The sequence below is a fragment of the Pygocentrus nattereri genome, chromosome 8 (genome assembly GCF_015220715.1).
Source record: "Pygocentrus nattereri isolate fPygNat1 chromosome 8, fPygNat1.pri, whole genome shotgun sequence".
NCBI lineage: Eukaryota > Metazoa > Chordata > Actinopteri > Characiformes > Serrasalmidae > Pygocentrus > Pygocentrus nattereri.
In genome coordinates this window covers 43,470,935-43,486,938 of record NC_051218.1, presented here as the reverse complement: position 1 = coordinate 43,486,938, position 16,004 = coordinate 43,470,935, and the positions used below count along the sequence as shown (strand labels likewise).

The 16,004-nt window shown below is 41.0% G+C and overlaps 1 protein-coding gene across 3 annotated transcripts in view; it reads left to right on the top strand.

Annotated features, from left to right (window-relative positions):
- The window catches only part of canx (calnexin), a 45,474-nt gene extending 33,828 nt beyond the window's left edge, over positions 1-11,646 (top strand). For all 3 annotated transcript variants that reach the window (XM_017683391.2, XM_017683393.2, XM_017683392.2), the window contains exons 12-15: positions 4,402-4,521; positions 7,197-7,320; positions 8,697-8,794; positions 9,604-11,646. In XM_017683391.2, the coding sequence (XP_017538880.1) occupies positions 4,402-4,521; positions 7,197-7,320; positions 8,697-8,794; positions 9,604-9,666 (405 nt within the window). In that variant the 3' untranslated portion in view covers positions 9,667-11,646. The remainder of the gene's footprint in view (positions 1-4,401; positions 4,522-7,196; positions 7,321-8,696; positions 8,795-9,603) is intronic.
- The last annotated feature ends 4,358 nt before the right edge of the window (positions 11,647-16,004 follow it).

Below are 16,004 nucleotides of genomic sequence, written 5' to 3'. Positions count from 1 at the left end.
ACCTCCAGCCAATGACTGGCCCATGGTAACTTTATAGAAGGCATACTTTCTTAACAATCAAATGTTCAAATAATTTTTGTCCAACAAAATGTTCTATTATTATTTGCTTAATTATGCCAGTTGCCCTTAATTATTAGTATTAATGGCAGCTGGTATAATTAAGCAAAACATCTAATTTAAAAGATTTTACACTCACCCCAAATGCAGATGTTCAGCCTTAAAACGTTTGATGTCCGATTTTTGCTTCTATATTTCAGAACTTGAGCTACACTGAGTTAATAGTCACCCAAACTGTTTCTCTCAATACATGCCCAAAACTTCTATCAACCAGTTTAATCGTTCAAGTATTAGTTTACACTGTGCAGGCAAGCCAGTGTGGTTTAGAACCAGGGCTGAAAGATTAATCGTTTTGAAATCGCAATCGCAATTCAAGAGTGCAAGTTTCAAATCGCAAGAGCTTTTTATTAACCTGTTTTATAGCCTCGAGGTTCTTTAAAGGTTACTTCTTTGGTAAAGACAGTCATTCTGTATCAAACCATGAACTGTCTAAGATCCATTTGCACGCGTAAAGTGTTCTTTGTTGGAAAATTTGTTGTTGTATATGGTTCTATATAGCACCAAAATGGGTTCTGCTATTGTTATGGAACCTTTTTGGTGCTATATAGAACCCTATACAAACATCTCCATCAATCTGAATACTGACTTCACCATGCATAGACCCCTCTAACCATGTAAATGGATCTGAGTGTTCATGGTTCTATATAGAACCACTGTCTTTACTAAAGAACCCTTGATGAACCATCTTTTTACGTGTGTACATGGTCAAAAATGTTGTCTCAGGTTTTCAGAGTTGGAATTGAACCTAATAATACAGTGATTGTGAAATGCCAGAAGATGGACCAATCAGAAGCAACCAAACCTCCATGTGTTGACATCTCAACCACGACTTGGCCATTCAGGGGTCAAGCCAAAAACGGTCAATATTCTGGTCTTCTTAGCCACAGAAATCAGGCCTGAATCTCAATTTATAAAGAATAATCGCAGTATAAATTGATATTTTCCCCAAATCGTTCAGCCCTATTTAGATGTATAATGATTTAAACTATGAACAGACACACAACTTTTTCATGTGGCTAAAATAAGGGGCAGCCATGTGGGCCAACCAGAATCACTTCTTCGTGAACACGGTTTGGTATTATTCCACACGAGATGAACCCGAACCCTAACCACACCACTATGTGGCGCTGTAAGGTAATGTACGTAGAGAAGCTAATTGAGTGTGATCAGTAAATCAATAATGTGCCTTATTTCTAATTTATGTACCGCATTTTCGGTTGGATACTGGACCCACCAGTGACCCACTTCTTAGCATGACACTGAAGATAATGTCTTGTCTACTAGCTTCTTTTTAGATTTTTCCATTCCACCTTAAGTAGTGCAAGAGGCACCACAGTGTGACTACTGTACCATTTAAGGTGGAATGCAAAAAAAATTCATTATATAATTTAGTTTTTTTGGCCAAGTGAGTTTACTTCGCTTAACTGATATCATTTGAAGCAAATAGATGAATCTTTGGGCACATTGGAGGCAGATGATCTGCTGTGGCGACCCCTAAAGGGTGCAGCCAGAAGAAGAAGAAGAAGAATCTTTGGGCACGCACTTATGGAAACAATTACTAGTGACTGTTTACTTATAGTGTTTGTTAGCATCTTTAGCAGGGCAGCTCCAGTTCTAGAGTAAACAAGCAAAGCTTGGACACCAAACAACATGTTTTGACCGATCCACTACATTTGGGGGAAATGTAACATGGTGTAAACTTGATTTTTTGCCAGCATGGCTGTGTTTACCTGCAAAGGCTTTTGCCAATCTGATTGAATACATTCTGGCTACTGATTCTGATTAAGACTGAGGTGTTTATTCTCACTCTATTCAACAATCTGATAAATCTTCGTACGCTTCAAGTAATCGGAACAAAGTGACGCACATGCGTAAAGAGAACCACTTGGAGTAAACGATTCCATGACGACAAACATCACGAGGTCCAGTCAGAGTGAGATGAGCAGTGTTTGTGTTTTTAACTGCTTTAAAATGACGTCAGACTCAGGAAAACGTCCTTCACATGTCCTTATTAAAGAAGGCCGAGAGGAAGACGTCGTGTTCTGAGACACAAGCTGGACGTCCGTCCTGCCGCCGTCTTTTAAAGATCAGAGCATGAACTTCGTCTCCTCTGCGGACCAGTTTCTGCTCCGCCGTGTCGAACGATATAAACTCACTATGACGTGACGCACATGCAGAACGGACTTAAACTTTCCGATAGGGAATGTAATCGGATACAGGCGTTTACATGGATATTCCTCTTCTATGTAATGGATTTTTTTTTTCACGGGATTACCCACCTCGTTGAATCTGATAGAAATTGTATTCCGAATGGCCTCAATCGGACTGTTCTGACCGAAGTGAATTCATGGACGTGTTCTATTCCAGTTGAGCTTTTACTGATTAGTAGGCTGCATGTAAACCTGCCTACTATTCCTTTAAATAGAGTAGCGATAACTTGGTTGCATGACCTTCTATTCTGGCTGGTCTACTTCTGTTTTATTGACTTAATCAAAGTTTTATTTAAAAAAAAAAAAAAAAACAACTAATTAGGAGTGAACACGTTTGTTTCATTCTTTTGACGTGTGGAATTAACAGGGGGTTTGCTGGGGGGGGGTTTGTATGAGAGAGATCAACAGAAGCCTGCCACAACTTGGTTTATAACAGGAAGCGCTCAGGGAAAGTCGTGCCTTCTCACAATGCCTCCTTTGTGTTGCATTGTGTAAATGGTGGCTGTGGAGAGGTGGGAGACGAGTACAGGGTGGGTGCGGTGGATATGGGAGGTAGTGTGGGTTATAAGAGTTAGAGGTGTGCTCATTCATTGGTTGTGTGTGTTGATTGGGGGGGCGGGGGGGGCAGACTGGGATTAGCAGAGTTTTGGGCAGCTTTCACGAGAATTCCTGCTGCACAGACGTTTTTTTTCCCCCTAAGGTGAATTCCGAACGTGCCAGACGTGATGAGCTAGAAGTCCAACTCTGTACTGAGAGAGCCGAGTTGTGTGTTGGGCTCGTGCGAGTTGGGAGGAAAGCTTTGTCAGATGTGTGTCTGTGAATACGCACAAACCACCTGCTGGTTAGGCTAAGAATAACTTCCATTTTCCTTTCCTGGTGATATTGTGCTGGGTTTAATCAGCCATGATGACCTTGTTCTCTCTATTTTGGCTCTGTTGTTATAATACAGACACAGTGATTAGCAGGCAGTGTTTACATCAGTGCACTGACCCTCTTAACCCTCAGTCTGTAGTGAATGTTTCGTTGTGCTGAGCCTTGCCCTGCTCTACCGAGCTTGTGCCTTGTGCTCTTGGTAGGTTTTCTGGAGACCTCAAGTCAAGAAATGGGGTAAAATGACCACAGCCCCAGCACATTTAGGGATTAGTAACTAATTGGTTTTGTTATATGCTATTTGTAGGGCTGGTATTTCAGAACAGCATTTTATAGGCTTTGAATCTGGTTCATTAACAGCTGAAATGCACTGCTCTGTAATGCAATAAACCCGCCTTGCATGAAATGTGATCACATCTTTCCCAACTGTAAAAATATCGTTTTTATCGTGGTCAGTCATCGTGTTTAGTTTTATCATGCTCTGCAGCGCGCCTCTGGTTCAACTCTCCGAAGTATGAAGACACGTCACAGGATGCAAATCAGTCAAACAACGTTACCGCCCCCTGATTACGCCCTACTCGTGCCGTACTCATAAATATGAACGCATAGGAGTGGAGAGTGAGGAGATAACCGCACTCACACGCGGACACCAAAGGTGTAACAAATTACTTATTTTATCCCCATTAGTTGTTTTTATTCATTTCATTGAGTTGTGGCTTTGGCTAGTTTGCTGACTTCAGTTCAGTCATAGTGGAAACTGATCACTTTCACTTTTCCCTGCTTTTATTTATTTATTTTTTGCTGTACTTATGTTTAGTGATTCATTGAACTTGTCGTGTCTCCATGATTTACCAAGTGAGCATTTTTCTTAATTTAACTTGCTGCTGCACACATGAATTCTTAGGATCTTTTAGCGTCAGTAAGCTTAACTTGGAAAGCGGTGCAGTTATTTACGAGGAGAAGTGATGTGGATGCTTGGATCCATTAAACTAAACCAGCTATAATGTATTTTTACCTGTTCCATATAATATCAGTAACTGTGGTATTAAAAGGCACTGTTGATGAAGTTTGTTGTGGTTTAGGCTACTAGTTTTGTGACTTGACGACATGTTTTTTTCAAAGGCTCAGATTTAGAGTTTGCAAAGATGTTTGTGTGCGTGATTTGGTTATTGTGCTAATGGATAATCTTCTTCTTTCTGTACAGCCTGGTCTGATGAATCAGATGATTTCTGCAGCAGAGGAGAAGCCCTGGCTCTGGGTGGTTTACGTCTTGACTGTGGCTCTTCCTCTGGTCCTCATCATTGTCTTCTGCTGCACTGGAAAGGTATGTGTGTATGTGTGCAGTAGAGCTGACACTATTGTTTAATAATTGATTAACCTATAAATCATTTTGGTGAGTTAAACAGCAGAAATAAATAACTATTCATAGCCTTTAAAAGATTTAAAAGTACTAAATAAAAAACTAAGAAGCCTTTAAATAGACTTTAGTAAAGCAAATTATGAAAGTACAGTGTGGCAAAAGTGTATATAAAGGAATCTACCCATCAGTCTCTGCTTCTTACTGTAGTAGATGCTAGTAGCAGAATATAAAACGTGTATTTTATGTAGGGCTGCAACAACTATTTGCTAATATTTGATAAATTTCATAAAATATTTGAACATGAAAAAAAACATTTAAAAAACCAGGTTACCACTTTTATGCATCCACACTTCCAGCTTAGGAAACTCAATTCATAACTACACTATATTTCCAAAAGTATTCGCTCACAGGCAAATGAATTTGACATCCCATTCTTAATCCATAGAGCTTAATATGATGTCGCCCACCCTTTGCAGCTATAACAGCTTCAGCTCTTCTGGGAAGGCTTTCAGTAAGGGTTAGGAGTGGGTTTATGGGGATTTTTGGCCTTTCTTTCAGAAGTGCATTTGTGAGGTCAGATACTGATGTTGGACGAGAAGGCCTGGCTCACAGTCTCCGCTCTAATTCATCCCAAAGGTGTTCTATGGGCTTGAGGTCAGGACTCTGTGCAGGCCAGTCAAGTTCTTCCTCACCAAACTGGCTCATCCACATCTTTATGGACCTGCTTTGTGCACTGGTGTGCAGTCATGTTGGAACAGGAAGGGGCCGTCCCCAAACTGTTCCCACAAAGTGGGGGCATGAAATTGTCTAAAATCTCTTGGTGCTGAAGCTTTAAGAGTTCCTTTCGCTGGAACTAAGGGGCCGAGCCCAACTCCTGAAAAACACCCCCACACCATGATCCCCCTCCACCAAACTTTACACTTGGCTCAATGCAGTCAGACAAGTACCGTCTCCTGGCAACCGCCAAACCCAGACTCGTCCATCAGATTTCCAGACGGAGAAGCGTGATTCATCACTCCTCACTGTTCTTGAACTAATCTGAAGGCCAACCACTTCGTGGCTGAGTTGCTGTCGTTCCCAATCGCTTCCACTTTGTTATAATCCCACTGACAGTTGATTGTGGAATATTTAGTAGTGAGGAAATTTCACGATTGGACTTCCGATCACGGTACCACGCTGGAATTCACTGAGCTCCTGAGAGCGACCCATTCTTTCACTAATGTCTGTAGAAGCAGTCTGCAGGCCTAGGGGCTCGGCTTTATACACCTGTGGACATGGAAGTGATTGGAACACCTGAATTCAGTGATTTGGATGGGAGAGTGAATACTTTTGGAAATATATGTGTAATATAAATGTATGTGCTTAAAGGCAACGATATCAGTCTTAACTCTTGGTGCTGCCCACATGTGTCCTACTGCTCTGGGTCACTAGCTAGCATGCTCAGTTATGTTTATTACAAAGAATTAATAAGAGATTAATAAGAGGTGGACAAGCCAACATTGTGTTTACATGCAAAGCTTTTTCCAATGTGATTGACTACATTATAGATTAATACTGAGGTGTTTATGCTCACTTTACCCAACAATCTAACAGAAAATCTCTGCGTACATTCACTCTACAAGTAATCAGATCCAAAATAACATGCATGCGTAGAGTATCAATTAGTGTAGACGTTACCATGGCAACGAGCATCACATGAGGTCCAGTCAGTGAGACAAGTTTTCAGCTGCTGCGCTTTTGTTTTTACTTACTTTAAAATGACGTCAGACTCAGGAAAACGTCCTTCACATATCCTTATTAAAGAAGGGGGCGGTCGTGGGCTGGAGGTTAGGGAACCGGCCTTGTGACTGGAAGGTCACCGGTTCGATCCCGAGAGCTGACAGTACATGACTGAGGTGTCCTTGAGCAAGACACCTAACCCCCAACTGCTCCCCGGACGCTGCGGATAGGGCTGCCCACCGCTCCAGGCAACTGTGCTCACTGTGCCCTAGTGTGTGTGCTCACTAGTGTGTATGTGGTGTTTCACTTCACGGATGGGTTAAATGTGGAGGTGAAATTTCCCCATTGTGGGACTAATAAGGGTGAATTTATCTTAATAAGCTGGACGTCCGTCTCACCGCCGTCTTTTAAAGTTTCTGCTCCACCGTGTTGAACATTATAAATTTCCACTATGATGCGACTTACATGCAGAACGGATTTACACTTTCCGATAGGGAATGTAATCGTCCTATAAATAATCTGATAAATAGATCAATAATACCTGTGTAAACGCCCCACCTCGATCAATCGGATAGAAATTGTATTCCGAATGGCCTCGATCGGACTAGACTATTCCGATTGAGGTGTTTATGTGGACGCATTCTATTCCGATTGAGCTATTAGTTAATTTGATCACTCCCTTGTTCGCTGACAAGTTGATTTAAAAGTCATTTTAATTTTTAAGATGATGCTTAAATTCCTGCCCTTGCTGCTCCGCTGACTGTTGTTCAACAGTCAGCATCCTGTTCAGGGTTGCCAGATTGGGTAGGATCCCCTGTTTAGCAACTCATCCCTAATTTGATGTGTTGTGCATATAGTTTAATTGCATCAAATGACTTTTTCATCATTAGCTGAACAGAACTCTGTGCTGTAATTTGCAGAAGAAGCCTGCCCAGTCTGCTGCAGAATACAAGAAGACAGACGAGCCACAGCCTGATGTGAAGGATGATGCGGAGGAGGAAGAGGAGAAGGATGAGCAAGAGGAGGCTAAAGCTGAAGAGCCAGGTATGTGTGATTGTAGTGCATCTTTATAGCACGTTGCACTTACCAATGCAAACAGAAGGGAAATGCTCTTGCAGTACAGGAGAGCGTTTTTATTTTAGCTCTTTTGTCGCAGGTGTGTTTTTGAGATGGGGATTTGTCTGCTTATTCCCTTAGTTTTTTTTTTCTGATCCTTGTTAAATGTCAGTCTTTTTGACAGTCTAATCTAAAAGCAGCTGTTCAGTACAAAGATACAACCTGTGCATTTTGACTGCAGTTCTGAAAGCAGGTGTAGCTGGTTTTCTCTGTGTCCTCAGTGTCTTCCCTCCACTGCAATGAACCCGAGCTAGAAGTTATATAGTTATAGGTAATATTCTCTGCCTTGTTAATTCTCAGCTTTGACTAGGACTGAAAAATTCATTGTTTCCGTACTGAAATCAGTTTGAGTGCAATTTTAAAACCATAAGAGCTGCAGTCTACAGTCTGTAGCCTACATTCTCAACAATGTTGTCTAATCAATTAATCAACCTTTATTTAATCTCAGAGAACAAGGGTGACCCTCATTTACAAAGTTGATACAGGAAAAAGGGATTGATGCGTAAGAACATATCAAATAATACAAATAAATGTAATAATAAATATGGCTTGAATCAGGTAAGTATAAAAAAAAAACATTGCTATTAAAGAATACATAAAAAATTAATCTAAAACAATAAATAAAGTGTAACTAATGTAAAATTGTGAAATTGAGTCAAAAGAATATAAATCAAACAAGCATAAGAGCAAAGAAAGGAAACTAAAATTTATTGAAATGACTGAAATAATAATGTAATCGTATTGAAACAAGAATATGAATAAGAATAGACACAGAGACCGACACAGAGACCGACACAGAGACCGACACAGAGACCGACACAGAGACCGACACAGAGACCGACACAGAGACCCGCTCGATCCAACCACTGGAGCAAGTCTGATTATTTCAGTATTTATAGATATCGTTGAAGTCAAATGTGTCCGAGGTTTGAACTGGAGAAATTTAACCCAATAACACGCAGCTTGTGACGTGCCTGTAGATGAGTGAGAGCAATCAGATCCTGCCAAACCTGAATGTGCTGTGACATCACAACCACAGCTTGCTGGCAGTCTGGCTCACTACTTTCAGGGGTCAAGCCTTAAGGCAGAGAAAGTGGATATTCTGGTCTTGCTGGCCCAGAAAAACAGGCTTGAATTTTAATTTATTGAAAATATGCGCAAAATCGCACCATGTTGGTCAGAAAAATCGCAATTAGATGTTTTTCCCAAATTGGTCAGCTCTGGCTTTGACGGTGAAAACATGTCCAGGAGCAGTTGATTTTGAAGAGCTACTAAATGAACGGATTTTGTCTGTTCATTCTCAGAGGAGAACAGGGATGATGCAGAGGACAGTCCTGCAGAAGCAGCTGAAGAAGACGAAGAAGCCGAGAAACAGGAAGAAGCAGAAGATCAGTCGGATGAGGTAGGAGGGGGATTTCGCCAATTCTAAAACTTTTTTTTTTTTAACTTTTGTTTATGCTGAGTTGAAACATCTCAGGCAACACACAAGCACAAAAAAAACAAAAAAGGTAAATGCATAAAACCACAAATAAATAGTAAAATTTATAAAAATGTTTATTCATAATGGCAAACAATAAATAACACACTGCAATATATCATAACTGCACACTTTACACTGTAATATTGATGCAGCTTCTAGTTATGTCTGCACTCATTGTGCTTTTAGACCTCATGTAAATACAGATATACTTTTATTTTATTTCTCTTATACTTTAATTTATGTCTAGTTTTATTTCCATTTTTGTTTTCTGCGTAGTTTATGTAAGTTTACGTGCGATTATTTGTGTTGCTACTGAAACGCTGCAATTTCCCTTTGGGAAATAAAGGTCTGTCTGTCTGTCTGTCTATCTATATCTGTCTGTCTATCCATCAACAGCTGTATCTGTCCTTGACTGTATCAACAGCTGTATCTGTCTGTCCCTCTGTCTCTGTCCATACGTCTATTCCGATTCAACCTTTCTACAACTTATCTACCTGTCTGTCGGTCTGTCCGTTCATCCATTCTACAGTGAATATAGTTCTGTCTGTCTGTCTGTCTGTCTGTCTGTCTACAAGTCTTTGATGTTAAGACTGAGGGTTTCTTAATGGAAATATGCTGTGCTAGTTTTCTTTTGTTATTCACCCAAGAACTCGTTTCATGGTCATTATAAACACGGCTGTTGTGTCACTGTGGAAGAAGATATTCAGTATTCTTTCTCTTCCCTCCCTCAGAAACAAGAAGAAGAAGTTCTGAGAAGGTCCCCTAGAAGCAAAGGGAGAGCCAGAAAGGAGTGATGGACCTTTTGTTTTTTGCTTCCTGGATCTGTTCCAACTGCAGCTCCTCTCCTCTGTGTCCTGTATCCCTCCCTGCCCCCTTCCTCAACAGGGCTCCCTCCCTTATTCTCTTCTCCTTTCCCTCATTCCCTCCTTCCCTGGTCTTCTGCTCCATCCTCGCAAAAAAGCGAAGACAGACAGAGAGAAAACCGCAACTGTCTGTGGCACGATTGGGAAAAAAAAAATCCATAAAAGCAAAACACAATTCACCTTCGCCTCAGACCGGGCTGAGGGAGTTGGCGCTGAAGACAACGATCATGATGATGATGATGATGATGATGATGATAGTGTAGAAACACTTTTTTTTTTCGTTTTCTTTTTTTTGCTCTACTAAAAAGGAAAGAAATAAACTTTTACCATTCCTTAACTGTGCCGAAGCTAATGTAAACACCCCTCTCTCCTTTTTCCCCAACCCAAACAAAACACACCTTGCCAGCCTCCAGCCGGCACCTCGCTACTCCAGACAGTATTCGTAAAACCATCAAAAGTGGCAACACTACGGTTTTCTGCTTCATGGTAGGAGTCAAAGCAGACATCTATGTATCCATATACGAGAGTGGAGAGTGGGGAGATGCTGACTCCCCACTTTAGAAGATTAGAATACTGATTATGAATAGAAATAAGGTCAGTTCAGTAGTCTTGAACGGTCTGCTCGATGCTTTACATACAGCTAGGTTTTTAAGAAATAAATGCGTTGAAGAGATCATGCTACCTTTGCATCCATTCCACAAGGGTCTTTTGTTTTTATCTTCTTTTGCCATGACCTAGTCGTCTAGAGGACCCCCATGACACCCTGGTTGCACCCACAAGCCTGTGCATTTCATTTTGGGATGTCTAGTGCACAAGCTCGGTTTGGTCCAAGGAGAACGCCAGTTAGGCTTTAGGTTCTAGCACGCTGCCTTATTTCATAGGATGTGGACAAAGTTTGGCTGATTTTTATTTTTGTGAATGTACTGTGACTTTTTCTTGTTGTTGTTATTGTAACTAATATATGGTTTAGATTTTTTTTTTTTTTTCTTCACCAGAATTTTCTTTTTACTAAATCCTGGATTTTCATACAAGTTTTGTTTTTGTTTGCTTTTCCGGTCTTGAACTCGTGTAGCAGTAAAAGTAAATTATTCCTAGAGGGGGCACAAACAAATCTGACCATCCACATTGGGATAGCTTGAGATGTTTAGTTAGCGAATGAAAGAATGACCACAAGGAGAGTAATTTCCACGCTGCTCACCAAGGATGGACCGGCCAGGCGGCAGGGCTCGCATCCTTGCCTGGGGATGACTCACGAGTGTATTTCTGCTCAGCATCTGCCGTCTTTCCATTGGTTCCTTGAGTCAGTCGTCTGACGCTTCATTGGCCGGTGACTCAGCTCCTCTCTGTAATATCCTGTCGCAGCAGCTGCAGCAGCAATTACAGCGGTTTTAGGGGTCCAAGCACTGCTGGAACCGTATTGGAATAGATTTATTTTGTTTTATAACATTTCCATGCAAACTACTTTTGATGACTTTGGGAAGATTTTTGTAATTGTTTACTTTTTAATGTTTTCTTTTTTTTTTTATTGCCGTCAGTCATTTCCTTAACCATTTCATGCAAACTCCTCTCCTTAAATTTTTACCCCGAAGACATGGAGAAAGGCACTAATGAGGGGGACACCCCATTCTGGAGTGAACTAATGCAGTACACACTGTCCGTTCACTCCAGCTATCCTTGGTTACTAGTTTTTTTAGTACGGCTAACTTGCCTCCGCTGCTCAGGCACCGTCCAAAACGGCGGGGGGAAGATGCTGCGACTTGAGTTCTGCCCCGAGTTTGAAAAGAGTTGGCACTTTTTAATGTAACCGAGTCTGACAACCTACAAATTCAAGCTTACATGCTGCACTGCTGCTTGGCTAACAGCGCACTAACTAGCATCGTCTCTGTCCTTTAACAAGCTCCCTGTTGCATCTGAGATTTTTCATTAGTGTTTTTTTTTTTTTTTTTTTTTTTTCCTTTGTCCTTTAAAGTTTCGCATCTGTCGTTTTGGCAATGGGTGGCTTGGATTGATGCCTATGTGAAGAAAGATGATTATCCTTGGTAGAGTAGCGAGACAGAATATCGATGTGATCAATGACTCTGAGTCTGTATATTTAAGGGAAGGGTGTGGGTTAGGGCTGGGGGGAGGGGGAAGAAACCCATCATGTTACTCACAAAACTAAAATAAACAGATTTGATGAAAGGCGAATGTCTTTTTTTTTTTTTTTTTTTTATCTGGGTGTTGTGCCGTTTTGTTGGGATTTCTTGAATACGGTGTTGAAAGACTTGATAAGCAACTCACTGCTGTCGGCAGAAAACCTCGTATCTCCACTTTTTTCTCGTTTTCCGTTTTTTGAGATAATCTGAAAATGCCTGTTGTTCTTTACACTGTGTGTAAATTTCATGAAGAATGGACTAAAAGAAACGGCCCAAAATGACTTGGAAAGACGTCTGGTTCCATTGACTTGCATTAAGAGTAAAGTCGGTGTTTTCCTTCTTGTGTAAAGTTACTATTTTGGGGATACGAGGTTTTCTTCCAACAACAGCGAATTGCTAAGGATCCCTGAAATAAGGAGAATCTCTCAAAACATACTTCTTTGTTAAATATAACCATTTTTAAAATTCTTTCCAGTATGTGTGAGAGACACGATATGGCCTTATATCTTCAAGTTAGCATTTGTTGTTGGGTTTAAACTGTTGACCTTAAATTCAGAGTAATGAGTCAAATCGGTCCTTAAGGTTGCAGGTTTGAGTAAAGCAACTTCTAAGAGTTTTGACCGTTTTGCTCCTTCGCATTTTCAAATAAGTGCATTTCAATTCCTGCAAACCAACATTTTTCACATTAATAGTGCATCGTACCGCCTACAGCTTCACTGTGAGTGACCTTTTCAACATCAACTGTAATTTTTATCAGAAGAGCTATTTGAATAAATATTTTATTCTGCCTGACCTACTGGGTCCCTCGGCTGTTCTGTCTGAAAAAGATGTAATTAAAGGGAAATTCCATTCATTTGTAAAACATTAGTTACTGGGATGTAAACAAAATCATTGAGTGGTTTGATATAAAATAGTACCTTGCTGGCTAATTTCTTTACAGTGGTGGTGATGGGAACCAGGGATTGTGATGTCTACAATGCAAAGGGGGGCAGTCGTGGGCTGGAGGTAAAGGAACCAGCCTTGTGCCTGGAAGGTCAACGGTTCGATCCGCTGAGACGACAGCAAGTGGCTGATGTGCCCTTGAGCAAAGCACCTACCGCCCAACTGCTCCCTGGGTGCTGCAGCTGACCACTGCTCCAGGGAAGTGTGCTCACTGTCTGCTATTGTGTGTTCACTTGTGCGTATGTGGTGATTCACAGCGGTGGTGAACTTTCCCCATTGTGGGACTAATTAGGGTCACTCAAAACATAAATGTAACCATTTTATTCTCTATCCAAAGCGACTAGTAACCCTACATGTCTGAGTTTTCAAGTGTAATGTTCTCAGAACAATCATGAAACACAGTCTCGGTCATCAGGCAGTGAATTCATAACCATGTAATGTAAATGTGAGGGAGCTTTTAGAGGTGGATGTCTGGTTCCCATCACCACCACTGTGAACAGTTCTGACTCTTGATTTTCTCCAGAACAGAGCGTGTTGCACCAAACCACTCTGACTTTGTTTACATCATAATTATTCGATTGTGTAGAGGTTTTGAAAAATCTGTGGAATTGGCCTTTAAATACTTGAAGTGCTGAAGGTTTTGTAGAAAAAGAAATGAAGACAAACAGCAATGAGAGGTAGTGGCTGTTAAAATATTCCTTTATCCCTATAGCTTTTCATTCACAGTCATGCTGAGTGATGTCCAGACTTTCTTCATGTGAAGCTCTGTTTTGCACACAGAGGATCCGGCAATCGCATGACAAGTGAACTTGGCTGGCTCTGATTTACTCAATGATTTAAAAATAGACCCAAGCGTAGCAAATATTCCACTTCAGATGTCTATTTTTGGGAACTGCACGAAACTAGCATTTTTGAGTTGCGTAATTCAATTTTACATAATCTGGGTCAGGCAGGGCCTTGGCCAGGGACTTGTGGAGAGTCAACACATGGGCAGCAGAGATAGCAGATGTCCTGCTGATGCGTTGAAACCTTTTATCTTGTTTCTCTCTATATCTCAGAAAAGCTTTGGGCCAAAAATATAACATAGTGAAGGAACAGCTTGAATATATCCACAAAACAAAGTAGGTTAGCCAGGCTTAAAGGGCAATTCCACCCATTCTTTGACATTTCTGCATTATTCAGTTAGATGGAGAGGTAAACAGATATAAACAAAGTCATTCAGAGTGGTTTGTTATGAAATGGATCACTGTAGAGAAACGAGGCGATTCAGATTTCTCCACAGTGGTGGTGATAGGAACCAGGGATCACTTTGACTACAGCACAAATACAGCCATTTTATTTACTATCCAAAACCACCAGTGAGCCTACACATGTCTTCTGAGTTGTATACACTATATTGCTAAAAGTATTCGGACGTCTGGCTTCACATGCATTTGAACGCTTTACACCACTGCATTCCACGCTTTGCATTGCGCTTGGTGATGTAGGGCTTGGATGCAGCTGCTCGGCCATGGAAACCCATTCCATGAAGCTCTCTACGCTGTTCTTGAGCTGATCTGAAGGCCACATGAAGTTTGGAGGTCTGTAGTGATTGACGCTATGTCATTTTACGCGGCCGACTTCGTGGCTGAGTTGCTGTCGTTCCCAATCGCTTCCGATCACGGTCCCACGCTGGAACTCACTGAGCTCCTGAGAGCGACCCATTCTTTCACTAATGTCTGTAGAAGCAGTCTGCAGGCCTAGGAGCTCGGCTTTATACACCTGTGGCCATGGAAGTGACTGGAACACCTGAATTCAATGATTTGGATGGGTGAGTTTTCAAATGTAATGTTCTCAGAACAGATCATATTTGTGAGGGAGCTTTTAGAGGTGGACGTCTGGTTCCTATCACCACCACAGTGAAGAATTCTGACCCGGTAAATTTCATTTTACGCCAAATCATTCTGAACAATTTCACTGACTTGTTAACCATTTAATTATGCAGAAATTTTGAAGAATTGGCAGAGTTCCCCTTTACCTTAAACACAAGGGCACCACTTGTATGTACAGTGGTCAGAAAAAAGTATTAGGACATTAGCTGGATTTGGAAACTGTAACGAAGTTCTTTAGTTTATTTCATCATTTTTAAAACAAAAATATGTTTCAGAGAAAAACACTCAGCACAATATCGGATGGATTTCAGCATAAAGGCCTAGAGAGTCCAGCTATGCTGTCAAGCACAGAGCTGGAAATAATCATTTTAATAAAATGAACTTAACCTAGTTTTAAGTATGGCCCAAACGTCCAAATACTTTTTGGGGCTACTATACATACACACACACACACACACACACACACACATATAACGACGCTGTGACTCTTTTCCTGCTCAGTGGTGGACAGTAACTAAAGTAACTTTACTAAGTAAATGTAATGAGTTTCTGTACTTTAGTATTTTTGGTGTATCTGTTCTGAAGTTTCTCCGTTCTGGGCGACTTTTTCCTTTCACTCCACTACATTTCAGAGTCTAATATCCGACTTTTTCCTCCTACATTTTGAGAAATCTGTCGTTCCTTTTGGTTTCTGTGTGTATAAAAACGTAACACGTCAAAACGAAAGAAGCGCAAAGCCAGAGCACCAATCAGGGCCCAGCGGTCACTTTGTTCAGAGCTGGTTTTGACCTGTTGGTCATACCGACCCAGTGCAGCACGCGGTTCAACGTCAGCGCAGCAGCGTAAAACTTTGGGAGAGTCTGTTCAACATAAATGATGAACTAACCTAACTTTGTGTAAATAGAGCTCAATATAGAAATATGTCCACATATGCAGTCGAGACTGACGCGGCTTTTTTCTGAATTTCTACAAACACTTTCATTTTATAGTAAATGAGTTTGGGCTGGTTTATGTTTATGAACAGAGGCCGACAGATCAACATAGTAAAGGAGCTCATCTGTGATCCTGAGTTTAAAGCCAGTTTTTATTCAACTTAAACTTGGAACTAAGTTGTAAATAAATCTGAAACTGAAACTTTGCTTGTGTGTAAAAAGTGATTTCAGAGCCACTCGGTTCTCCCTGATGGAAACTGTTTACCTTCAGTGTTTTGTGCTTCTGATCATTTTAATAGACGTCAGCGTCACTAATTAATGACGTTCTATTAAAAGACTGGTTTACCAAGAGAGACGCTGGAGGACTTTCACCTGAAATGAGTTCATGA